The sequence below is a fragment of the Kogia breviceps genome, chromosome 4 (genome assembly GCF_026419965.1).
Source record: "Kogia breviceps isolate mKogBre1 chromosome 4, mKogBre1 haplotype 1, whole genome shotgun sequence".
In the NCBI taxonomy this organism is placed as follows: domain Eukaryota; kingdom Metazoa; phylum Chordata; class Mammalia; order Artiodactyla; family Physeteridae; genus Kogia; species Kogia breviceps.
In genome coordinates, this window is record NC_081313.1 from 95,434,842 (window position 1) to 95,462,298 (window position 27,457).

Here is a 27,457-nt window from a genome sequence, read left to right on the forward strand (position 1 = left end):
TATATAAGGTTCCTAGCTGAAGTGTGTTTTTATGTTGTTCTATGACCAAAGGCACGAACTTCTGTATGTCTGCGGCAGCCTTTCTGAGCTCTTCTGCAGACTCCCTGAGGGCTCTGCACTGTGAGGTGTGGGCTCCCGGAGAGGGCGCTTACAAGAGTCAGGGCAGCCAGCTTGGTTTCCATAATCCCTGGTGCCCCTAAATAGTTCATGACGCGGCCCTAGCAGCTGTTGTAATGTTTTATCACATTAAAAGCAAGCTATTTTTGCAAATTAAAGCCTTCAATAAGTTGATGGAAGAAACAATTACTGGGGGAAAAGGGACTAGTGTGACCCACTCCACATCATGGTCTACAGCTAGAGATAACAGTCAAGGACTTAACCCAAAGTGGCAGCTGCAGGAGAAATGAAAATTGCCTACCTTATGTTTTCCCTTCATTCTGCATGTGTCTACATCGGCCTGTCTAGATTTCCATGTCAGTTTCTGTGGCGATCAAGAAAGAAATCAATTAGAACCCAGAGGTTGTTGCATTTGATTTTAGAAGTAAGAGTTCCCTGGGGGAGACTAGAGGCTGAACATATATTTATTGAAAGCTTTCCGCACCCTTTCTCCATGATTAATTCATCATAACAACAAAAGATTAGAGGTGGAAATGTTCATTTAATTTTGAACCCCTGTCTATTCATTAAACTACAAAATGACCTTCTTCTCTTTGAGATAAAGATGAAGGAAAAAGGAAAGAAGAATAAACAACAGCGTGGATGGACATTTCACATAAAATATCCACATTAACTCGCTAAATTATGCTCATTTTGATAAAATACATGTCCTTGCCCTTCTTTTTCACTTGATAAATCAGTTTCCGTGAAGCAGGCCTTTTTCTTAAAATATGGAAGTCATTTTCTTAAACATAAAGGAGACATTCACTTTAGGTGGACAAAGATTTAATTCAGGTTATACTCCTTTGCATAAATTCATGGGCTGAAGGGATCATCTACTTCTGGGGTGGATTTTATTAACTAAAATACCTCCATGTGGAGTTATAAGGGAAGCTTAAGGTTATATTTTATGTGTGTCTGAAACGGATAATTATCAAATTCCTGAACCACAACAGTCAACTCAAACTTAGTACTGCAAGATATGGAAACATAACAGTGAAACGTTTGTAGGACAAAAGTTTACATATGAAAGCTGATATTTTCCTGGACAAACATCCAATATTTTATTAAAAGAATTTAGCAATTACCTAAAACTCCAAAGTGTACATGCACACATAATTGATGAATAAAATATGAAGTACATAACCATTTCTGAGTATGTATTAAGCCCTAAGTTACCCCCAAATTAGGACTTCACAGAATGTTCCAAATTATTATAAGCCATGTCATCTCAATCAATGCCTTTAAAATACATATTCTCTTCAAGAACCATCCTAAGGTCCTTCATTTCAGAAAGAAAGTTTTAAAACTACTTACTTTGCTACAATAAATTTCTTCTGTGTGTGAGGTGTCTATATCAACAGTATAAATATGGTCCCTATAAACAAAGAAATATTAATACAATGTCAAACACAAGAGTCAAGATAGTTCATTTTCTCCTGAATGAGTATATGTCTCATTCAAGGCAGATAAACCCACATCCATGTTATTAAAAACAAAACATGCATATGCAAGAAAAAGGGGAGGGTTCAGCCTCCAAGAGATGCCTCTGGCTCACATTCAGCATCTTCTGACAAAATGTGGCATCTTGCCACAACGGACACCTTTTATGAAAACTTTCCAGTAGTCTCTCTCATCATGGAACTATAACATCTGTATATATGTAGTTTAGTGGGAGATGTCTGAAAGTTGAATGGGCTTCCAAACTGGAACACAGATGGTTTCACATGCCCTTTCACTTGGTATTCAACATGCTACAATAATTGTTCATCAAGGGAGCTAACAAAAAGCTCATCTCCATCTCCATCTCTTTTTAGACAACATATTTTCAGCCTTAGCTTTGACAATTTGATGGAGAAGATGGAAGATGATAAAAGTAAAATTCTTTCCAGAAGCCACTCTCTTTTTTCACACGATGATGGTCAATTAAGGTCTAAAATGTACTTGAGCTAAAGTTTACATTTCTTGCTTCTGTTTACCTTCCTGTTTTGCTGAGAATTTGGTTGACTTTATGATTTGCTGCCATTCTCCCCTTGGAAGGGGAGAAACCGAATCAGCAGCTCAGGTGTGGGGCTATATTTAAACATCCCCTTCTGTGTGAGCTGAGTACAAGGGTGTTTTTGTCTGGAATTCAGAAGAAAGGAAAGAAAAGAACTACACTCAACTGGGGAGATGGGGGGCTAGTGAGGGAAAGCAAAACAGCTCATTTTCCCTTGAAATAACATTGACTTTTTCTAAAATGCAGGAAGTCCTGGGGCTGGAAAATTACCCACAGCTTTAAAGCAAGACCTCAAGGCTCCCGTGCAGACTTTCAAGCCCCCTCATTACTTAAAAGAAACGGAGAGGGGAGAAGGAAAGAAAGAAAAAAGAAAGAAAGAAATCTGCTGTCAGGTTTCACTTGAATTCTTTTCCCCCCAGTTCTTTGGAAATCTGTTTGCTACTGCTTTTAGGGAAAGTACAACAGAGAAAAATAGAAATAAAAACAGGCTCTCTCCTGTGAAAATAAAAGGGGGCAAGGCAGTTGGCCTACAAATTCCCTTGCCTGCTCCTGGACTGAGAGAGAGAGAGAGAGAGAGAGAGAGAGAGAGAGAGAGCGAGCGAGCGAGAGTGAGTGTGTGTGTGTGTGTGTTTGTGTGTGTGTGTGTGTAAGGGTGGTGAGGGGGAGAAAGGGGAGCCTGTTTTGTAAATTGCTGAGTTGGGAAGTTCTTCAGACTTCAGTAGGGTGCCAGAATCGCCCTGCCCTTTAATTCCAAGGCAGTTTTATGGCATTCCTTTATCACTTGTTTGACTCTATTGGTGGTGCTGTGGGTCAGGTTCATTATTGGAATGGAATTGCCTATTACTTTGGTATTAGGTTTGAGATGACTCGAGGTTTTTCCTGGCCCTGTCTCTCCTCAAAACTTTAAATAAGAGCTGAACATATGAATTGTAAATTAACAACTGATTAATATTGGCAATTCCTCAGAAAGCTCTTAGATTGCCCCCCTTTGGCATGGCCTGTTTATGTTAATTAGCAGTTCAGAGATTAAACAACAAAGAAAGAAGAATTTACAAAATGGATAATAATAAAGCAGAACTGGAAAGCATTCTTGCCATCAAGCTTCACTCAGTCCTTGGGTTCTTGATGGGACTTGGCTTCTGATTGCTGACACACATTGTCTAGAAGAACCAGGGAGCCTTTTAAAAATAAAATTCTGTGAATGAAATCTCCCTTTGGACAATGGCAATCTTTTTCAATCTCCAAGAGATCACATTGCCCAGCAAACAGAACAACACTTTATGCTAAACCACAGACCAGGGTCAGGGGTTATTCCCCAGCACCCGTGTGTGCATCCCAGGGTTCATACTCTGCTCTCACTGAATTAAGTTATTTGAACACAAACTGACTTAATTCTAGGACTTCCTCTTCCCCCCTTCAGTGAGTACCACTGAACTGTGTTGCCATGACTTGAGCTTGGGGGAAGGATTTCACTTTAAATCGTGTTACTTGCTGCCTGAGAATGTGGATCTCTCTGGGAATTGTTGGGAAACGTGAAATTAAAGGGAGAGGAGGGACCCTAAATACCGTGAACACAGAAATAATTTAGGAACTTCTCCAAGGTGTGTATTGAAGGGAAGTGGCTGCATATAGAGTGAAAACCAACATGTCAGTACTAGGCTGTTACAAATTTGACCTTTAACTAAAGACAGTCTGTTTTATAGTGTTAAAAAAGTGAATGTTTCCCTTTTTTTTTTTTTTTCCCTTCTTTCTCCTTTTCTTGGCGTAGGGAGTTACGGTAAAACAGTCTTGGTTTTAACAAGCTGTAATAATGGTTACTTTGAAGTCTGCATAGCACCTTGCTCCTAACTCAGGTGCCCACCAAGGCCTGCAGTTCACACCCATGCTAAATCATCAGGCACAAGCGCAGTCTGTTATAATGTTTATTTTCCCCTAAAGACTCAGTTGCAAAATGAACAATTCATAGAAGATTATTGAGTCAACCTATTTCTCACAGATGCAATGTTTAATCATTTGTTTTGACCATCCTTTAGCTGATAGGCTACAAATGTAATCTTCCAGACTTGCTGCATTTAGGAAACTAAAAATGGTATTTAAGAAGGAGCTGATAACTCTCCCAGAGAGGTGGCTACCAAGGACTCATTGGATTGCTTTTTCATAAATACCTACAATGGCCATGATCTTGGGCAACAGCTATGAGGAGATTATCACCAGGATAAATAGTACCATTTCTATGGCTCAGTAGGCTGCGGAGTACAGGGAGTGGTGACCCAGACTCTAGAGCAAGACCATTCCAGTTCAAATCCTGCCTCTGTCACTCTGACCCAGTCATTTCACCTTTCTGTACATGGTTTCCTCCTGTAAGACATGGGTATGATAATAGTTCCATCTCATAGGGTTTTTTCCAGGATTGAATGGATTAACATTTATAAAGGACTTAACAACTGTATTTGCAATTTATATAGCACATACAACCAATATGTACTACATAAGTATTTGTGAAGTAAAAATTTTAGAAAGTGCTTTGGCATTGCTCCCTGTGACCAAATGTAGGGTACTCGGAGGATATTTTAATCTAGCCAGTGGATTTTTACTTTATGTTGCATAGCTTGTAATTTCAGAACATTTAAGTGCTTTGAAGGAATCCAGCACTGTTGTTACCTCCCTGTTTGTTGCCTGTGCTCACAGCCAAACAGGTACTACAAACATAGTCTCTATTTCTCCTTCCCAGTGTAAAACAATTCATCAGTCTAGACCCAGGTTACACCACAGTGGAACCCTACAAGATAGTGCTCTTTTTGCTGTTCATTTAGAAATATTTTGAATGAGCTACACACACACCCCCAGATGGGAAATCATGTATTTTTAGAATCCCAAAGGACTTCCTTAAGATAATCTAATCTAGTCTCTCATTTAACAGAGGACACTTACACAGCCAGAGAAGTTCTGGTCCAGGTAAATTAAGAGCAGAGGTGAAACAAAAGCCTAATGCATGTGATTCCTGTCTGGGTCGTATTCTTACCATGCCATCCAGCCTTAAGACATGGTCTGTTTAAATGACATTTCCCCAGTGGATAAGTATTTTCTTAACTAGATCCAAATCAAAAACTTCTAAAATGGATGGCTACTGCTAAAGTAATGCTATAGACTATACATTATCAGCAAAAACACAAGATTAATATACACACACCCCCACACACATTGAACTTAAACTGATACATGTTTACACATTCAACTTAATTTAGGAAGTATCAAGGAGAGAAGCACTTTACTCTGTGCTTGAGCAAATATTTGTATATATATACGATGTTCAAGATAAACAGAGGATTATTTGAGTCTAAGCTCCAAAATATGCAATTATTTCTACCCAAATCCACATAATAAAGTTAAACAGACACAGAAAATCTTGAAAGAATGATTGCTTGACAAACTAAAGTAGACTTTAAATTAAGGAACACTCTGTTGGAGATCTTTAAAATGATGCATAGCGGGGACATTTAGCTATTAGGACCCTTGGATGCTCTGAAAGCAAGCGTGAGGAAAAGGTGGCTCACCTAGCAGCAATGTAGAGGGTTCTGTTCATGATCATGATCATCTGGATGTCCAGCCTATGCCTCTGTGTGGTGTTCCGTCCTGGCTTGTGGCCCACAAACACCGGATACTGTTTTGTATCTGTGAAAAGAGGAGATGGGGCAAGAAGAGAGGGAAAAGGAAATTAAGCCAAGAGTTGACAGGGCAGGGAGAGGAGGGGGGCCAGCCACAAAACAAAACCATATTTAAGTCCAACCGTGCCACCATTTTCCAGTCTGTTATTTTAGGAAGTGCTGTGATAGAAGAGTCCTCTTTAAGGATAGTCATGTTACAGTTTCATTTCCTGATGCTAATAAGACTGGGCTTAGATTTCTGAGTGTCACTCTTTCTGACTTGTCCTTCTTTCTGGGGGTTAAACTTGCCAGTGAACCCTTTACATGAAGGTGCTCTTTTCTTCCACAGTTTTCTTTTCATCTTTAGAGTGCTAAGCCCGAGGGGCAGTCTGCCAAAGATCTTGTCTCCGGACAAAACTATTTCAAAGCAGCCTTCCCATCAATCACCACAAAGGCAATGTGGTCTGGAGGCAAGAGCCCTCATCCAGGAGCCAGAAGAAAAATACAGTCTCCACAGGCATCCAGTTGGAATAATCTACTATTGAAGGCAGCCCCGCTAGGTTGGTTGGCATTCTAGGAACTGTGGGAAGTTCGCTCTTGAGTTAAGCAATTGGCTAATCTCACAGAAATGGGGGCTTTGACAGGACAGGGTCAAATTGAGTGTAGCCAGTCGGGTGATCTGGAATTTTCCTTGACCTGGAGAGTCAGCATATTTCTCCTTTTCTGCAATTCTCTTTAGCTGAGAGCGGGCAATTTGTAATAATATCTGACCTTTGGAAATACCTACATCTCAAAAATCTCTCTGCCTTTAAACCTACAATCTCCAGAGCACTGGCATTCCTCCAGAGAAACTAAGGAGGAAAGAACGATGAGTCACATTTAAAAGGCAGTTGTTTTGTGGGTGAGAGGGGTGTAAGTAATGACTTGTAATCCATTCACAGATTTATGCTCAGACCCCTCCTACACCGTAAACCCCTGTAGCATCTGAGCATGACTCACTCTTACTAGAGAGCCTCAGTATGTTTTACTCACAATCAAGCTTAGTATGGGATTATCTTGTGCTTTTTCCTCTACTGCTCTGAAATTTCATTTACCCACTGATCAAGGAGGTTGTGAAAAACAATTCATGTCTCTCTCCTATCAAAGATTTGAGTGTCCACTGAAGTATGATTTTCAGCAGCACGTTTGGGCCTGGGGTCTCTTCTGTACAGGGGCACCAAAGATAGAATACCAACGTCAAATGGACATAAATAAATGCTTATTAAGGTTTTGTACCTTAAGTTAGGTGGACTCTGCCACTTCAAGAATGATGGTCTCAAACTACACAGTTTGGTCCTTAGTCATACCCTGACTTTTGTTCTCAGTTAGAGCTGTCAAGGCTTGACACCTCCCCTTCAAATAAAATTATTTCCTTTTACAACCTAGACCGTCCAGCAGAAAGCTGGGTAGATCTCATTAGTATCCTAGTATTACTGTCAAATACTTTTTTAAGGTTACTTCAGTGTTTGGGGATTATTACTGTGAAGATAGATAGTTGGGTAAAATGCTTTCACTTTTACTGTGATAAAAGTATTTTATCTTTTGGAGAGAAGGAAAAAAAAAGTAATTGTCCATTTCTTCCCACACACAGGTAGAACGTTCCTCTTTTTGAGGAGGCAACTGACTTTTTCATCATGTTGCTTTCTACCCTTGACAATGAAGCAGAGATCAAAAGAAAGTTATAAGCAGTAAAAGTAGGTCCACTATGGATTCAGACTCTCTCTATCCAAATCTAGCAATGATAAAACTTCTAAGTCTAAACAAAAGTTAATTTTTGTCCCTAAAGTACTCCAAAACGGTCTTCTTCTTTTCTTTTATCTTGAAGCAATGCCTCTGTACTAATTACTTACGAAAATGTGGAATACTGGCAACACCCAGATGACAGTGATGTTCTCCCACAGCTGGTTTCCAGGCATGATCACAGCCTCCTTGTAGTAACTGAGACTTCATCAGAGGTATTGAGGGATGTTTCAAATCCTCACAACCACGTTTATTGGAGTTACAGAACAGTCATCCCACCAGTTTTGGCTAGACTTGAATTATCTACCTCTGCCATCCACACACAAGTTAAAGTGACTAACAAGTCTCCTGTTTTATGAAATGTTTAATTTGTATGTTTTGCCTGTTGACGCAGGCTCAAGTGCCCACAGAGGGAGAAAGTGAGAGTGAGATTGTGGATACTTACAGTTGCCATGCGAAATACTGATTGGCTCAGAATCTTCTGGGAAAGCAGCCCCAGCGAAGTGTAGCAGTGTGAAATATAGCAGCAAGGCTTCTGACCTCATAGTAGTTCAGCGGGGAGACTTTATTTCTCTACTTCACCCTGCCAAAGAACAAAGAAGGGATTTTTTTTTTTTTTTTTTTTTACAAGTCAGCTTTATTCCACTCCATAAAATGAAATGGCCTTGAAGATAAATTTTAGAGAAGGGGGCTCCTGTTTCCTGTCTTTTCCACTGTGAATTCACCGATGACAGTGTTTTGCATAAGGAACCTGTGTCCATTACCCGCTGCAGCCTCCTTCCCCATGCATACGGGCCCTTTTGCAAAGCTTCTACCAAACAAGTAACTCAGAGCCTTAATTGCTTTGTCCTGAGTCGGTGTTAGGCCATTATGGGTGCCTATTTCACAGTCATGAAATGGCATTCCAAAAAACATGGATGATTTAGAAAGCTTTTTTTTTTTTTTTTTTAAGGTAAATACATCTTTTTTCTTCTCAGCAGGTTTCTAGCAGCATGCCATCCCCAGACGTGGGTTGTTTGGCCAGCCCAGGATCTTTCAAAATTTTGAAGTAGTTGCCCAATATTGAAAAATTAAATATCTGATATAATGACCTAAATGTCAGTTCCCTTCAAGCACCATGCTCGCATTCACCAACCCCCGTCCGCACTATACTGGCCCAGTTCACTGATTTCCACTACCTGCTTGACCCCTTAGTTGAGATTTTCACTCATTTATGTAATTCTATAGTAATTCTGTAGTGACCTTAGACTTAAATAAAATCACATAATCTACATTTAAAAGGAAATAAATGGATCCTTTCAGACTCTGTGGAGAATGTTATAGGGAGCATCTGAAGCCACATCCTGAAATAGTATTGTTGATTTTTAAACAATCATATCTCTGTATATTTTAGTGTCAGATACTACCTTGCAATGAAACAGTAGTGAATAAAATTGCCAATATACTGTTTTACCCATCTGCATTTTCTTAAAGATGCTCTTCATGTGTAGAAAATATTCTCCTAAATCTTAGAAGTAAAAACATTCCCATATGGGGCAGCTGGATACAGTGAAAGGAAACTCATAAGACCGTACATATTGCATAATTCTCGGGCATATTTCAAATAAGTGTTGATCTATCAGGGAAATTAATGTAAAATGGGGCTATCTTTTTATCTTAGTAAAGCCTTTGAAGTAGACTGCCAAAGGTTTTGTTTTGAACAAAGCTATTTCACAGTAGTCCATCAATCATTTAAGATTGGTGTGTAATAAAGTCAAACTTAGTAACTTAGATGTCTTTGAAAGTTAATCTGGCAAACAAACTGCTAACTTACGCTTTTTAGAACACACTTAATATGAGATACCTGTGTCTTTCTTCTTCATTGCCAAAAAAAGCATTAACAAGTCCAGAGCATTGCATTGCAACTGATCATTTCACAGACACAGCTGGGTCTTAAATCATATCTTCAGTTGAAAAGTGCACATTAATTAATTTGCTTTATCTTGAAAATCAAAGAGGGAGAGAGGTGGAGAGAAAAGCCTAAGCAATTCCATATCTCCATCTCTGATGTGTAGATTAAAATTAAACTTTAAATAATTACTTGTTCACAAGGGCAGTCCATAACCAAGAGACACAAACATGTATTTACAGACAGGTGAAAGGCACCAGTCTATTCATTCATTCATTTGCTAGTTCTTCCTATTCTGGAAAATCTAAACCCAAAGGGAAGAAGCTCTGTGGTGCCCTGATTTTTCTTGTCGTGGCTTCTGTTCAGTATAATATTAAAGGCGAGAAATCAATCATAAGAGCAGGTAAAACATTAAAAAAAAAAAAGAGTAAAACATAAACCAGCCACCAGTCAGAAAGTATACGGGGAAGAGGAAGTGGCAACATTTACCAAGGGTTCAAGAGCAGCATTATACAGAAGCCTATTACCTCAGAGAGTTTGCAGCACGCCGTGGAAGAATAATGGAGACTCAAGAGGCTGATTCTCATTTCTTTAGAAATCTTCGGGAATATAGGTATACTTTTAAAGATTAATTTTTCTTGACATGACAGAGGAGTCTGTATCCTCCCATAATCGCATTCATCTTTGTACAGATGTCCTAAAGCTAACGAGACAAAGTCCTGCTATTTTAGTCTGTCTCCCAATTTTAATTTTTTCCATCTTAAGATTGCATGGATTGATGCAACATTCTCAACCCAGAAGCTGGCAGGAAGAGCAATGCATGCATAAGAAATCTGTTATGCAATCCAATGGCTGTTTTTCAATCCTCATCCTAGCCAGGATCATGGCTAAGATGGGTTATTTTAAATATCTCCAGGTTTACAGAAGGGCTTTGTGCCAGGAAAAATATCTGTTTTATGTGTCTTCCTGTCATCGTATCATCAGGTTGTTAACATGTACATCATGTGGGTGAAAGTGTTCTGGCAGTCCCAGTTAATCTTGGCCAGTCCATATGAACGCTTTATAATTTTCTTCAGCTGAGGTTTTGATGTATTATTCCCTTCCTACACAACTTTGGGCTCTAACCCTTGTAAATATGTAGACACTATATTTTCCTGTTGAAATGATTACTTTGTGGCGAGATCCCAATCAATCACATTGTCATTTTCCATCCTGCTGAACATGGGCTGAGTCTCCCTGTTAAGACCCTAGCACACAGACTTGCGCTAGCCCAGAAGAACGAAAACAAACAAGAACTTTCCACTGCGTTCAAAATCTTCAGCTAGCTGGGCTGCTGCTCTGAGGTTGTTTAAGTGATCTTGAAACTTGGTAAAGTGGTACGCACATATAGCATATTTATAGGCATCTGCAGATACTTGTCGATTTCCCTCTTTGTGACTGTGCTTGTATAGGCTAAAAATGACTTAGACTTAATCAGCTACCCAGAAAATTAGATCATGGGAAGACTGTCAATATGAGGATTCTAAACAAAGACGTTTACTTCAAAAATAAGCTCATTACGCCTGAATTTTCCATCTAAGTTGTTTCAGCCTTCCATAATTCTTAGCCTGAAGAGAAATGACCTCTGTAAAATACACCATCACTAAAAAGTGATATTCCTATTCTTCTCCACCCCAGAAAATTCAGTGGAAAACCTTAAGAACAGGCAGGTGAGGTTAATGGGTAAAAAAGGCTTCCTAAGACAATGGTGGGAATGTTTCCACTGGGGGAGGGCCAGCCCCTCTACTCTGGGCAGCTGATGCTCAGCTCTGACGTGTAGGCCCTATGCAGCGTTGGCCCGCAAAGCCAGATCTCTGATTTTTATTTCTTAGGAAGCCAGAAATCTGGAGTTGTATGTTAAACCTCCTATTTTGTTTTTCCTCTAAATGTTGGCACCTAACTTAGTTTCTTCTTCTCTGTGAGTCACCTTTGGCCAAGTCCTACCAGTTTGTGAGCCCAAGTACAATTTTCTGGGGCAGGATTTGGGGAGTAGTGGGCAGAGGATTAGAACTAGTATTGGGGAAGTGTGAGGCATACTCTGGCCAGGTGGGTTTGTCATGGCTTCTGGGTAGTAGTGGCTCTTGTGAAATTAACCTGATTAATCAGAAGTAAGATGTGGCCATTTGTGACCCGATTCTCTGACTTCATTATCATTTCTGGTTCTCGTGACATCCCCTTTGCTTTATGCTTTGCTAATACGATGACTTCTTTTTTTCTTTTTGGCTGTGTTGGGTCTTCGTCGCTGCATGCGGGCTTTTCTCTAGTAGCCGCGAGCAGGGGCTACTCTTCGTGGCGGTGCGCGGGTTTCTCATTGCTGTGGCTTCTCTTGTTGCGGAGCACAGGCTCTAGGTGTGCGGCCTTCAGTAGTTGTGGCTCGCGGGCTCTGGAGCACAGGCTCAGTAGTTGTGGTGCATGGGCTTAGTTTCTCCACGGCATGTGGGATCTTCCTGGACCAGGGCTCGAACCTTTGTCCCCTGCATTGGCAGGCGGATTCTTAACCACTGAGCCACCAGGGAAGTCCCAGACACAATGACTTCTATACTACGACAAGGGTATGAGGGGTAGATAGGAGTCCCAGTTATTGTCTGTACACACAAGTGAATGAACATTGCTTGTTTTAAAGATCCAGTTGGGCTGCTCCACATACTCTCTCTGTGTCCAGCTGCAGCAGACAATGCATCAGTGTACTTGCACTTGGACTTGGCTGTACGGATATAGCTTGTATCTGATTTGGTACAACCATTCTTCTGGAATGTTGGTTTCCAATGAACATTTTAATAGTGGTAATGATGAGAAAAATAATTTACCCAGAAACTTGCAAATGCAAAGTGCTCTTGATGATAACTCTTAAGTATGGCCTAGAAATAGAGACGAAATCATGGTAGTGGCACTTCTTTTTTTCTGTGAGGAAAATTATTTGCTACCATGCTTCTTTTAAAAAGCACATTTTCTACTGACATAATAGGAAGTTTAAAAGATAATCATTAATTCATGCCGTCATTAATAGATGGAAGGTGTGACCCCGGGTCAGTCTAGTAGCTGCACTGGCTCCTAGCTTCCTCACCAGTAAAACGAAAGGATATAAAATATAATGGCCTTTCAAACTCCTCTGGGCTCTGAGATTGTACAATTAATTCTAGGCGATTCTGCCCTAGTGAAGAAAGGACTGGGTACCTGATGGTGATTCAGGAGGATAGTACATGGAGTGACCCTGAGCTAGGACACTGCAAGGCCACGGACACCTTCTGGAGGTGTGGGGCTGCGACAGGAGGAGCAGGAGTCGAGGCACAGTGGGGTACTGGAGCTCGAGACAGCGGGAGATGCAGCTGGGCTCTGGCGGTGGTTCTGTCCTCCACCCTCTGAGATGATGGCAGGGCGGGGGCAGGACAGGCTCTGTGCACTTGGGCAGTGCTCTTTCCAAAGAGAACAGGGCTGGGTTTTTTCTATACCCTTTCCTGGTTGCCCCTAAATCGCATGTGGTTTGGAAACTCAAGGGACCATCAGTGTGTCACTGTGTGGTACTGTATGTGGCAAACAGGAGGGATGGAACAGGTTCTCTTCAACTTCGCTCTTGAGGGACTGAAATAGGCAGAGCACACAAGGTGTAGAAAGGTAGTCAGGCTGCAGCAAAGAACTGTGACTCTGTCTAGTTTCAACATCAGGACAAAGTTCAAGTCCATTAAGTAGTTCTACCCTGGCCAAAGAGACCAACTGTTATTAACGCTGAATCATATTCGGAGTTTAGTCGGGTTTTACGCTAAGATAACGTTTTCATTTTTATTGCTCCAGCCCTCTGACCTCATCCATCATCATCTTTGTTTTCACAATGTGAGTATCTTTAAAAATCTGACTTGAAACTGGCGTAAAAGCTTTTCCGAGAAATCAAACGATTGCTAATCGTACAGGGAGGCAGCAGGAACAGAGGGTAAAAACACAGGATTTGAATGCCTCTTCTCCACGTATTAGCTGGGACCTCAGGCAAGATGCTGAAGATCTCTGAGCCTCAGTTTCCTCATCTTCAGAGTGGGGAAAAATAGTGTCTCAAGATTAGTTGTGAGATAATGCACGCAAAAATGGTAGTCCTCCATAAATGTCTGTTTATTCTTCAGTTGAGATACTAAAAATTGCCTTTTAATAGTTTCTCTTGGAATTCCTTAAATTCTCAGATTAGCTGGGGTTCTGTGTCTTCAGCAGGAGAAGCAGCTCTCTCTTCCATCTCCTTCCCGGCCCCTAAGCTTCCTAGCTCTCGAGGGTGAGTGTCTGAGAGAGGCAGGAGAGGCTGTCTCAGGATGGCACAGCTCGTGTTGTGTGATTTAAAAAATGTGAATCACAGCACTCGCACAAGTGCAAAGGAAAATATCAGTTTGGACATCGGTGAAAGGGTGGGGTGGAAGTGAAAGTTTATTGAGCACCTTCTGTGTATGATGTACACATGCGTGTTATTTTATTTGAATATTACAGCAATCCAGAGAGACAGGCCTTATCCTCTCCATTGTGCACCCAAGGAAACTGAGGCTCACAGAGGTTAAGTAACATGTCCAGTCAATATTTATAGCACATCAGTAAAAACAGAAAGCCAGGACGCCAAGCCAGGGCTATGTGATGCCACAGTTGATGTCCTTCCCAGAATGTCAAGGAAAGGGGAACAGAAGGAAGGTTGCAAAGAGAGAGGCTGGCATAAATGGAAACTGTACTTAAGATCATAGTTGAATATAGGTTGATGCATCTACGCTTATGTGGACAGAGTGGCTGCAAACCCCTAATGGCTTCAGTAATAATAAATCTATAAAAGGAGTACATAGTCCCTTGCAAATGTGTAGGCATGCAAAGGCTCATCCCACTTTATGGCCCTGCGATTGCAGGCTTAAGGTGATAGAAAGACGCAAATGCTTTTCAACCACGGTTTTAGGAGGAATTGGTTATCTCGTGACACCACTGGGTTAAGTGGAACCACGTGCCTGCTTGCAGCCCCCTCAAGAGTGATGTTTTAAAATAAATACAACAAAGAGAACGACGTCTGTTATGAAGGATAAAAATCAAAGTTGCCTGTTCTAGGAGCTGAGAGGATAAACAGATTTGGATACCTCTCAAGTCCGAGTAGGGAACCTCTGCCCAGAGAGAGGTGGGAGAGCAGAGGTTGGTGCAGAAAACCCAGCTTGCTGAATGCTGAAGACTGCTGGTTATTCCTGCACCAGAGGGACAGTTCAGGAATCAAGGAGTGTTTAAATAGCAGGTTTCCTTCGCTGGCCTGGACTGCCCTGTTTCAAGGGCTGTAGCATTACGAGGATGCTGCTGTCCACAGCAAGCATGGCCAGGCCACAGAAGGACTCCTCCCAGATGGAGTTAGGAACAACTTGGGCCCGTTGTTCCTGGTTGAAATGTCCACTGTACCCAGTCTTCAGGGGTCACGCTGGCCACTTGTTTGGTGATACTGCATTACGGTATAAGTTTTATGCAAATGAGAAAAACAGCTCTAGCCTTTTAATAAAGCATTTGATCTTTTCCTTCTCCTCAGCCATTAACAGAGACATAAAAGCTCCCGTTTCAGAGGAAAGGGAAACGTACAGACCTAACTTCAACACATTTTGGAGAAGGATGATGGCATTCAGTGGAGTATAATAATAAATATCGACTGTGTATAATAGATGTTCCATTTTGATCTGAAACCGCTGTCACAAAGGAGAGGGAAAACAGCTGTGAATTCAGAAGTCTTTTTAGAAAAAATTTTCTTTTTTAGGAAAATGAAGGTTGGTTGTAAACCTATGATCTTTTGAGGAGAGAAGGCGAGTCTTGTCTTTCAGGTGATTCTTTGTTATGATCGTTTTCTTTCTTTCTACCAATGCTCTCCCTATCCCATAAATGCTGGAGACAATGCATTTAAGGCACTTTGCTTAGATGTTTCAGATACAGTCTCATGACTCATTAGGGCTCTGCAGTTATAGGCATGATCTCAGCAATCTGTGCAGAATATCCTATGGCAAACCACCTTGATCTCAAAAAGCTGTCACAGTCCCAAGCATGTTTACCCATGTCACACCCCAGCTTTTTGCCATCTCCATCTTTCTCAACTTTTATATAATAGCGCTGACCTTAAACATCTGCTCCAGAGACAGAAACAAATACCCGCTTTGTTTTGCTGTTAAGGAAACTGAGGCCCTGAGAAGTGAGATCATTTGCCAAATGTGGTGCAGCTCAAAAGTGGCCAAGCTGAGCAGCCACTGAGGACTCCTGGCTCCAGCACCGAGCTCTGTCCCTACATTACGCAGCTTTCAGAAGGGAAGCCAAGACTCATTCGTTTCTCCTTGGCTTGCTGCCTGGTGTTCATTACTTCCATCACTTGCTTTCCCTCTTACTGATTCCCTGCTTTCTGCTGGGAGCCAGGCTCCTGTGCTAGGTGATGAGACAGAGATGGAAAAAATAGATCCCTTACCCTCTAGGACCTTGCTGTTTAGTAGGTGGGCCTAACAGTTCCAGATCATTGACCAAAAATAGAACACACAAACAATAATTTTTCCAAGAGAAATGAAAATTCTGCTGGGGAGAATACTCTCTGGAGGGTGAACGTGTTGCAGAGGGACACAGGTGGGAAGGTCAGCGAAGGCCTCTGTTTGGAGGAAGCCTTGGCAGGTTGCGTGATTGTTCACTGAGGACTGGGGCGCTTAGAGGAGAGGCAGCTGGGAGGACATATCCGGTAGAAGGACCAGGTCTGGAGAGCAGGGCATTGAAACGGACGTCTCCATGCCGGTTGGACTTAGAGACACTTTCAAAGTGGACCTTTTCCCTCTTTGCTTATGGAATGTCAAATATTTGTCTGAAGTAGTGGATGGATGTTTTTTCACTTCACCCAATGTTTGGTTTAAAGAATATAACTCAGAATAAAGATGGTATCTGATGACTTTTTTCTTCTAAGAATATGACAGAAGGAGAAGTAGTAGTGTGGGGAGGAGAACTCTAGGTAACAGCTGAGAATATTGGTATTTATTCTTTGAGTTATTGTCACATTATTCTCCCTAGCTCTCTATACATTTGTAATTTTATTAAAAATGAAAGAGGGCAAACATCATATGCCTAAACTGAAGGCACTTTCCGCCAGCCCTTAGAAAGATACTTGCAGAGCAACTTTTAAGGGAACAAACTAGGGATATCAGTGACTGGGGTTTTCCATGAACCTTTGTCAAAATCCTGAGCTGGTTTAAACCGAAGCAGAGCAATGGCTGCCCTCTGCCAAGATGACTCTCCCCTCATAATTTCTCCTCTGTTTGCTGTCAGTGTGGTTTACAGAAAACAGAATCTCCCAGCCATATCTCTCAGGCTCAGGTGGCTGACCCTTCCTGGTTTTGAAGGGGAAGTCAACTTCAGACATGGCTTGGAGAGAATTAAAAACAACCTGCACGTGTCTCCTCTGAGTTCTGAATAACAGTCCCAAATAACAATATCACCAAGCATGGATGATTGAAACTTTGTCAGAACGCTACAAATTCTTACTGCTTTTTTGGTAAAAAGTCTCAAGATCAGGGAGTGAAAAACATTTCCTTGAGCTAAACTTTTTGAATCTGTTTCTGTGGTGTTTACTGCATGCCATCTTTCATTGTATTGCTTGTCTTTCTCTGTGACCTCTGATGCTCTCCCAGTACCCTGAAAGCCAAAAATAGACTTTATATTTGACTACAAGCTTCTGATTGTATATACAGAGAGACATAATATCATTTCAGGATCTGTTTCAATAACAAAGCATGATACTGCTGACTGGTACTTATCATCAGTAGAAGATCTACATACACAGTGGACTATCTGTATGTTTCTAGACACATCCAGAACAGAAATGAGATGGAAGTATTGTCTCTTGACTTTCCACAATTTTCTTATATTCTTTAGGAATTTCACTTCATTTATTGCAAGGAAATAAAAGTCCACTTTGTGTCCCAATAAACTGCCGGGAAACTGCAAAGCCATACATTTAAACCTATTTCAGTTTATTATTGCATCTGGTAGATAGCACTACATCTTTCTGAAATTAATGATTTCTTTATTGGCTTTGTTCATGTTCTTTACACACAAAAAGTGACTCATTAGTCTGGCTTGATTTACTTAGAGCAGCATCAGTTTGAATTGGGGTGGAGAGAGCACCATTTACTAGTTACCCACTCCCTAAAGTGTTCATTTGTTTTTAATGTGAAGTCTTACCCTTGAAATTACTAGCTATTTCCAAACATCCTGAGAATATGCTTCCTTAAGGCCAATGAGAGTAAGCTCCAGGAAATTATGGGTTTGTTTAAATATCTCTACTGCTGGGTGACTTGATTCCTCACACAGGTGACTTAAAGGTCACTGCACAGAAACATTTGAACCCCATCCACTGAGATGAAGGTGGTCAGCATACAGGTGAACTATTTTGGTGGTAGTAGCTGTTTTTTAAAATGCCTCACTTCTCCTTCAGTTTGAAGAAAAACAAGCAAGTTGCTGTTTGAAATACAGGTACACAATCCCTCATTTGCAATTACAAAACAAAAAAAACCGAGAACAATCCCCCGCCCTACCCCGAAAACCAAGAGTTTTTTCCTATTCATTGGGCAACAGAACTTGACCTACAGTGGCATGACATTTTATCCCTCTTAGGATAAATATTTATACATGTCACTGCAAAAACATTAATGGGTTTGATTACTGGATGTTGCCCACGCTGGGAGATATGTCCCATGTTACTTTTTTAAAATCTGAAAAATTTTAAATTCTGAAGCATATCTGTTCCAAAGGTTTTGAAAAAGAGACTTGTCCCTGAAGAGATTAAAAAACAAGGATTAAAAAAATGAGGGAAAAGGAGATCCGTTAGAGCAGAATCCCCAACACTGGTTTTGCTAAGCCAAGCAGCTCTCTAATTACCTTGGTGTATTGTGAGATTCTCACAGAATTAAAAAAATGTAATCTGATTTCATTTAAAAAAAATGTATATCCTATTATACTTTGCTTGCAAGAATAATTCAGAGATTAGGAACTGCTGACAGAGTCATCTAGCCTTAATTTTCTCTATTCTGTGCTCATAATGACAGGCTCCCAGGCTCGGAAACCATACAAAGGACTGACAGGTGCAGGCTTGCACAAGATGAGCGCTGCTCACAAAACAGAGGTGATCTTGGTAGAGAGGGTCTCCAAGGCTCCCATGAGTGAGCTGTGACATCCAGCAGTAGCAGAAGGTGACAGCCTCACCAGGCACAGCAGCCCTCGCCTGGGTGAGGGCTTTCCTCCCATAGAACAGCCAGCTACAGGCAGTTCAGCGCTCCTTCCTCTCTCTGGCTTAAATGGATAGACTTCACAGGCTTTTCTGTGCAGTTGTTGGTGGTTTTTCCAAAGGAATGTCCATAATGTCTGCAGCCCGTACTCTTTCTCTCGCCCATGGAATGACCCTGGTAATGGCTTTCTCCAGTCCCTATAATCAGAGGGAATGGTGGGCTGGCGGCGTCGGCCCTTTGCTTTGTTATAGGTAACCTGCCTTTAATTTTCAGTCACCTGTGATTTTCTTTCCATGGAGAACACCAGTAGGTTGAAGGATTAAGTAATACCATGAAGAATTTGAATTTCAAGAATATTTCGGGAGGACAGCTATTACCTTGGGCGGGTGGGGTGGCAGAGGAGGAAGGCATACTCTTTTCCCTTCCTGTCTGAGGGGCTCTTCCACAAACTGTCCCCCTCCTTTCTTCCTCACTAAAGGGGTACTGGGCATCAGGCACGATGGTCATCAGTCCTAACTCTGGGATAAAATGGAGGCAAATGGTTAATAGCAGATAACCTGGACACCAGGTTAATCGCTGCAGTCTAGATTATCTGGAGGGAAGACAGCACATGGCAGTCATCAATTAGCCTCCGAATCTCAAAGTAAGTAAGTAAATAAATAAATAAACCACCACTCCCGTAATTAATAGCACAGCAGACAATCAGTATAATTACCTTTTCTGTGAGAGAGTCCAGAATCAGGAGGAAAAGTGAAATTATTCAATAAGCTTGAGTGTGACAGGCAGAAACCAAATTAAAGTGCTGAGGGTTAGACAAAGGGGACACGATAAATCAGAGAGAAAGTGAGTGTGTGACCTGTGCCCAGCCCAGCAGGCGTGCCTGGGCAGCTGTCACCCCAGGAGCCCTGCAGGCACAGGCTCACCTTTCCGGGGAGGAAGTAGAGGTGCAGGAACTGCATAAATGGCTCTGAAAGCTCCTCATCGCCTGGTTACTGGAAAGCACAGAGGTCCAATCTGGGTCACCCAGGCTTTCCACTGGTGAGGATTCTAAGGGCTGAGCAGTGAGATGGACAAAACACAGCTGTGGAACACATGGAGAGGGGATAATAACGTGAACTTCTTCTTGAAGGGGAGATTGCCCCGGTTCACTCTGAATAACTAAAAGACTATGGCAGAACTATGTTCTACTCAAATAGCAATATTCTTCCCGTGCAGTTCACAGAGTCTTCACCTCTCCAAAGGGTAAAAACAGAAAAGTCATTCTGAAGTGTTAGGCAAGAATAGGCAGACGTGCTCCTCGAATATCTGTTTAATAATCAGTCCTGGGCTTCCCTGGTGGCGCAGTGGTTGAGAGTCCGCCTGCCGATGCAGGGGACACGGGTTCGTGCCCCGGTCCGGGAAGATCCCACATGCCGCGGAGCGGCTGGGCCCGTGAGCCATGGCCGCTGAGCCTGCGCGTCCGGAGCCCATGCTCCGCAGCGGGAGAGGCCACGGCAGTGAGAGGCCCGCGTACCGTACAAAAAAAAAAAAAAAAAAATCAGTCCTTTCCAGCAGCACTAAGATGAGTAAGCAAGGCTGAGTCTCCTCCAGAATCTTCAGTGAGGAGGGAGCAAGGTGCTACAGGGCAAGATAACCCCCTCTGGGGCACTGCTTCCCCATCTGAAAGTGAGAGACATAGGGGTGCCTCCTCCCTCACACAGAAGGTATATTTGAAGGTTGAGAGTCGTTATTAGTAATTTTTCCATGTTTTGCAAGTACTTTTTACTCCAAGGGAGCATTCCTTTTGTGCATCACGGATTATTTCTTTAATGTTTCGGGAGTTAACAGTAAGAACATGAGACGTGAGAAAGTATCTTACAAGTGTGTAGGCACTGAAAATAAAATAAGAAACTGCCTTTGTTGATGGTTCACCTTAACTCATTCACTCATCTATTCATTCACTCAAGAGTCTGATGTGAGCCAGAAAAGCACTGTGCTGGGGCAGTGGGGGAGACCCAGGTCATGGGTCGGTCTTGGGGTTCTGCCCTCAAGGAGCCCCCAGACTGCTATAGGAAATAGCACAGGAACAGCTCTAATGAAGTGTTTATAGAAAGCATGTAAAGAAATACGAGAGTTCCTAGGACTGAGAGAGAACATCCCAGCATTGATTCTACAACCAAAACACCTGTCAAACCTCTCCTCTTCTCTACGTGCTACTTACGATCATCTGACCCTCCATCAGCTCCTGCCTGGACTACTGCAGTAGCTTCCTCATTAATCTCCCTACTTCCACTTGGCCCTCCATCCATTTACTGTCCATGCAGCAACCGATGGTCCTTTAAAAACGTAGGTCAGGTCATGGCCTCCCCTGCATAAAACTCTCTAGTGATTTCTTATTACATTTACAACACAGTTGAAATCCTCTGTCCTGGCTGCAAAGGGCTTCACCTGCCTCCCTGACCCTGTCTTGTTCCACCCCACCATTGCCCACTCTGCTCCAACCTCTCAGCTTGGGTTTCCTCCAACACACAGCTCTCATTCCTGCCTTAGGGACTTGCCTCTCCCTCCTCGCGGAATGATCTTTCCCCACCCCGGTCTCCATGTAGTGGGCCCGCTTTTGTCCTTCAGAACTCAGTTAAAATGCCACATCCTTGAACAGGCCTTCCCTGACCCTGAAAAGAGCCCAGTGCCTTTTCTTTCATCACTTTATTCCAAATTTCTGTAATGGATTTGTCCCTAATTGGTGTTTCTACATTTATATTCTTATTTGTTTTTTTCTGTCCCTCCACTCCCATTAGGAATATAAGCTTTGTATGGGCAAGTCTGTCTTGTTAATCATTGCATCTCCACGTTCTGGCACAGTGAACTTCCAGCAAATATTCATTGAATAATGAACAAATGTTAATCCAAGGAAGAGCATCAGAACAATTTCTGACAAAGCAGTGTTAAAAGCAAAGACAAGTGGAGATGCAAGGGGCAAGGACAGGTATTTTCAGATATCTGAAGAAAAACCTGGAAGACAGTTATGAGGGTAGAACTAAGATCAATGGGCAGAAATTATGAGGAGATAATTTCTGCTCAAAATATGGGGGACCTTTCTAGTAGTCCCAGTAACACAAACCTGGACTGGCCCCCGTAAGGGGCCAGGAGGCCAGAGGAGGGCTTGGGTGGAAGGAATGTTGTCCACGGGAGGCAGACATCGGGTGTGGGGCTAGACTAGACAGCATTTAAGGTCCCAGTGGAGAGCCTGATTGCCTACGATTCTTGGATCTTCTGACAAGTCCTCCCCCCACGTCCTGAGGAAGCACTGCTTAGAGCGGGAAACTACAGATGGTCCAACAAAATCCTGCTGGTGACTCAGTCTCTTTAGATGAAATAATGTACCTGCAGTCAAAGGATCAAAGAGGAAGTCCTTGGGCTTTGGCTAGGCCTCATTCATTCAAGATCCCAGTTTGACCAGCTTGTAGAGGCTCTAGGTCAGTAGCCAAAAAAGTATATGCAAGGAGAGAGGTGGTCATAACCTGATGAGCATTATTGGCAATAATCAGACGCCTTCTGGGTTGGGAACATACCGTGTCCATACTGCCCTGCCTCTTCCCGTCTCTGCAAGGCTTACAGAAGGTCTTGAAGTGTGGGATACGGAGTTAAGCTCTGGTGTGTGGCCTTCCTGGGGATGCATGTCATCCACTGGCTTGTTACTAAGGCTCAATTGCCAATGACATACAGACCCCAAGAGATGATTTAACTCCACTCTTGTCTCAAATCCCTTACCAGTGACTCATAACTTTCTCCCGACACCAGAGCAGCTGGGCCAGCCAGTCGGAGAGAAGATGTACAGATGTTGCTGGCTGGAGTTGGAGAGGGCTATGGGCCTCTCATCTGCAATCAGCGCAGAATGCTTCAGTGGGGTAGAGAGTGTGGTTGCAGACAAGATGTGGGTGCGGACGTCAGTTCTGTCATGGACCGTCTCTCATCCTTCAGCACATACATGTCTTCAAGCGGAAAACACTGCAGTTCCTATTCTTCTGCAACTCAGAGAAGTTTTATTTCTTTGGGGAATATTAGATCCTTAAGCCAATCCATCTGGAGAATGCGATATAGTACTCTGGCCAGAACGTACCACCCACCCAGATGTCTGGGCTTAAAACAGATCTCAAATTAGAGAATTGTGAAAGGATGAGAAGATAAGTGAGCGGGTGGAGGTGGGGGGCAAGGAAGAGATGATCTTCATTTCTGAGAAAAGGATGTAGAGCGAAGACATTAAATTAGATCTGTTGATTATACACCAGAAAAATATAAAATATATACGTGTGGAATTCTCATTAGAAATGGCTTGCTTAGGCAACATTTTGTACACTGAAGGCACTTGTTAAATATTTGTTGATACTGATCCAAGTGGCTCTGAGTATTTTTAAATATCAGTGCATTGAGTTCTGTAGTGATTAGAAAAGAGGCAGATTTTTAAATGAAAATTGAAACACAAGTCAGGACTGACTGACTCTTTTGAATTGTGAATGTTTCAGTTCTGTTACATATGCAACTACTAATAGTGGTTGTCTCTGAGGGAGAAGGACTGGAGGTCAGATGTAGAAGAGAAACTCAGTTTTTATGCTGTACCCTTTTATGTTTTTTTGAATATTTTTCTTATGTATGTGTTTCATTTTTGGAACAAAACAAAACTAGTTATTTTTTTAAAATCTGTGTCTCCAGAGGCAAACCTGGAACGCAGGCCTGCTACTACCTGCCAGTTCCCACAGTTTTTCCCAGGATCCCTTCCCCTCACAGTATGTTCAGCCAGTGGTCATGTACTGGAATACAGGATGAGGGTGAGGGACGTTTATAGGCATTGTAGTGTCAGTAGTGGTAACTTCATCTGTGACCCAGATGGATATATACAGTGGCTGGTAGTTTTCACAACACCATAAACCCGCCTGTGTGCCATACGAATGGCTGCCTTAATTTATTAGCTTTCAAATAAAAATGTAACCAACTCAGAAGAGCAGGACATAATGAAGTCAAATACAAAGAATCAGATGAGCTCAAAGCAAAAACCCTTCGTATTTAAAATTTTATTTTCCATGAGGAAGAGTACAGGGCTGTGTATGGGAACTTATTTTTCCTCCACTTGCATGTTCATATCTGGGCAGGCTCCTGCCCCCATGTTCTTTGGCATCATTGCCCTTTCTTGGCATTCATGTCCCATGGCAAAGGAAGGCTGAAGGCTGCTTCTGAAGCATGCCCAAAGGATGCCCAACTTTTTTTTTTTTTTTTTTTCTTTGCGGTACGCGGGCCTCTCACCGCTGTGGCCTCTCCCGTTGCGGAGCACAGGCTCCGGACGCGCAGGCTCAGCGGCCACGGCTCACGAGCCCAGCCGCTCCGCGGCATGTGGGATCTTCCCGGACGGGGGCACGAACCCGCGTCCCCTGCATCGGCAGGCAGACTCCCAACCACTGCGCCACCAGGGAAGCCCACCCAACTTTTTAGAAGTGGAATGAGTGTTCTCTTCTGGGAATGGTCACCTTAGTCTCTCCCAGAATGACTTCTCCCAGAGAATAGAGGTCACTGACTAGAGAAAGGAGGAGACTTCATGAGAAAAGCGATGAGGGTTGAGTGGAGAGGTACCCACTGTACTGGGATATGATGGATGAGAAGTGTCCTTCACCCTTATCCCAGCACCCCTCTCTGGGCAGTGAGCTTGCTCGTTTTCTCACTTGTTTACTCAACAAACGCTGAGCTAGGTGCTGAGATGGGGGCAAAGGCTTGTTTCTTCCTTCCTTGGTTCCCCTTTTCTCCCAAGAGCCTGTTTCAACCACTGTGAAGTTGCTTCTACTGTTGGGTGGGTCACATTATGCTCCTCTTCTTGGGGCTCTAGGTTTCTCACTGGGGTGGGAGACAGTAGTTTCTGATATGAATTTCAACTCCAACTTGAACCTTGGAGGCAAGTGCTACCTGTTGCAACATGCATGTTCTCTTTTCCACACTCCACCAGTACCTGCTGCCCTGTCTGTAGCTAAATGCGGAAATGGACCACACTGTGGCCATAAACCACTGGTTTCCAAATTTGCCTACACATTGGAGTCACCTGGAGAGCTTCAAACGTTAAGGATACCCGTGTCCCACACCCAGAGATTGTGACTGAATTGGCCTGGGGGTGTGACGTGTGCTTTGGAAATTTTAGTAGATCCCCAGGTGATTCAAGAGAGCAGACAAGTTTGGGAACCGCTGATGTAAACACAAATGGTATCCAAATTACAATCCTAATCCCTTTCATTCCAATGCCTTCAGCTACAGCCAGGGATAATTAATCATGATTCAAAAAACTTGCATTTGTGCCAGCCACATGGAGCGGCTTTTAAAATATCCAAGTTTATTTTGTGCCCACCACCCTCATGCCAAGCCACTAGCAAAATATAATTTAATCCATTAAAAATTACAGGGAGCCCTGCAGAAACTTCTTTTCCAGCATGGGGCCTGCAAAGTATTTTTAATGTAAACACAGACAATAGGTATGTTCTCTTTTATAACAGAGTTGAAATAAAGCAGATCTAATTAACCCACCCAGATGCTATGGAGTAGAGGCCATGTGAACACTGGGTTAGGGAGCCTGTCTTGCAGCCTTATCAGAATGGCTTTTCTCTTCAACAGTGCCCTGGTAACCTGGGAAATATAAATTTTGATTACTAATTGCTACATTGTTAGTAACTGACTATATATCATCAGGAGCTGGTCACCAGTGTCAGCCTAGACTTAATTATCTCAGCTGAAGAGAAAGTAACCCTCTGAAAGCACTGTTTTCCAATTAAAGCAGCATAGAATATGCGATTTATCTCTCTGGCGATATCCAATTCATGCCCCTTTTCATGTTATTTGTACTGTCTTCTTTTCCTCATTACAAGCTCAGAGTTGTGCATCTTGGGCTCCCTAACTAGAAACACATAAATATCAAGAGGGCAGCTGTCAGACCTTTGAAAAAAATCATCACCACCACCAAAAACACAATAGTTATTACAGAGTTTCCACTAGCAAATGCTACAGCTAAGATTAAAGACAGCTTTCAGCATATCCACTTATTTTCACAGGTTCCTAACCTCAGTAGAATGTGGGTATGATTACTTGTACACACACACACACTCACATACTTAATTTTTAGAAGATACTCTTTAGGAGTCAGATGTTCTATGCTTTGTCTTAGCTGTTGTTTCAGTGACAAGGACAACATTTTTATAATAATACAAGAAAAAATATTTGGGGTAAAATCCCAGGCAGTACTATCTCTTTAATTCTTCATCTTCCGTATCTTGTTTGTTTTTACTGCTGTTAATTTGTTGTTTATTCCCACCGAATGTGTGCCCACTTGCCCATCAAGGCGATTCTTTATCCCAGGAGAAAGTATAAGTTTGTCTCTCTGTGACTAACTAGACCCTGACCATGCCATAAACAAAGGTTTAGAAGTCAGGGTTGTTTCAGAAAAGATTTATTGAGCACCCGCTGTGTGCCAGGCACAGGTATATTCTAGTGGGTTTCCAGCCCATTCCTTCCGTTAATGGCTACGTGGCCTTGAGTTGGCTATTTAATCTCTGTAAGCCTCTGGTTCTTGTAAAGTGGGACAGTGATGCTTTCTCTTCAACCGGTTGTGGTTAGGACTTAAAGCCCCTGGGCCCTGAAGAGGTGTTTAATATATGCTTCCATTTTCTTCTCCATCCCCTTTGTGCTTGGGGGCTGGCATTTGGAAACTCTAAGTATCTTCAGGTTTCAGCATTTTCAGTTTTGTATACTGTACTTATGCATCACTTGTTTCCTAAAAATGCTTCCTCTTTGTAGTTTCAATTTTCCCCTTTCCCTAAAACTTCCCAACCATACATATCCTTCTGTGTCTTGCCTTGGAGCTGCCCACATTTTGATTCACTTATGCATTGCTGCCATTCTGAGAAGACAGTAATTGCAGTTTGGTACTTAACCAAAATGTCATGGAAGTTTAAATTACTTCTTTGGGGGAGGGAGTGCTGTACTTTTTTTGATGCATTTTTTCAGGGCCATGTCATTATAAAAAGGAGGAATAGCCTATGGTCACTGGTGTTAAGTCATTATCTACTAGTCTCATAACCCTCTCCCTAGCTACTTTACAAATACCTCAAAGGAAGGAGCCCTTTTATAATAGACAGTACATTGAGCATTTATTGTCTATATTGACGAGCAAGGTACTGTCTCAGGCACTGTGGCCAGTATAAAAATGAGGGATGGCTAATGTACAAGAACTTGGAAGGAGGCAGCATTAAGAACATTTCTGGAATCCTCTCACCTAGCATTTCTTGGTGGGTGCCCTGCCCTAGTGCCTTGGCTTTCCTGCCTGTGCCCATTATTATTGGTTTTTCTTCTCTCCTGTCAGTCCTTTGTGTCTGTCTTGAACTGCTCTTCCCTCCACTAGGGGTGGTTTCTTTTTTCCCCCCAGTGTTTTCCTCATTGCCATCCTCCTCAACTCAGCCAACTTCTCTATCCCATTCTTTTTTCTGCCTTGGGAATTCCCTCCAAATGTTACCTCCTCGTGAGGTCTTTCCTGATCTCTACTGACAGTTAATTACTAACGTCTCTCTTCTTTCTTCCACAAGGAAGAGTTCTGTCATAACAAACGTGACATTATTTGTTTACTGATCTGCCCACACCACTAGACAGTGAACTTGGTGAGGGCTAACAAAATAACAAAGGTTTGATGGATAAATAAATGGATCAACGAATGAATAATCGAATA

At 42.4% G+C, this 27,457-nt stretch overlaps 1 protein-coding gene across 4 annotated transcripts in view; it reads right to left on the reverse strand.

Moving 5' to 3' along the window:
* SEMA6A (semaphorin 6A) overlaps positions 1-27,457 on the reverse strand; it is a 129,638-nt gene that overhangs the window by 55,525 nt on the left and 46,656 nt on the right. For all 4 annotated transcript variants that reach the window (XM_067031481.1, XM_059061008.2, XM_059061007.2 and 1 more), the window contains exons 2-5: positions 8,024-8,161; positions 5,710-5,827; positions 1,474-1,534; positions 419-481 (exon numbers count right to left, since the gene is read on the reverse strand). In XM_067031481.1, the coding sequence (XP_066887582.1) occupies positions 419-481; positions 1,474-1,534; positions 5,710-5,827; positions 8,024-8,123 (342 nt within the window). In that variant the 5' untranslated portion in view covers positions 8,124-8,161. The remainder of the gene's footprint in view (positions 1-418; positions 482-1,473; positions 1,535-5,709; positions 5,828-8,023; positions 8,162-27,457) is intronic.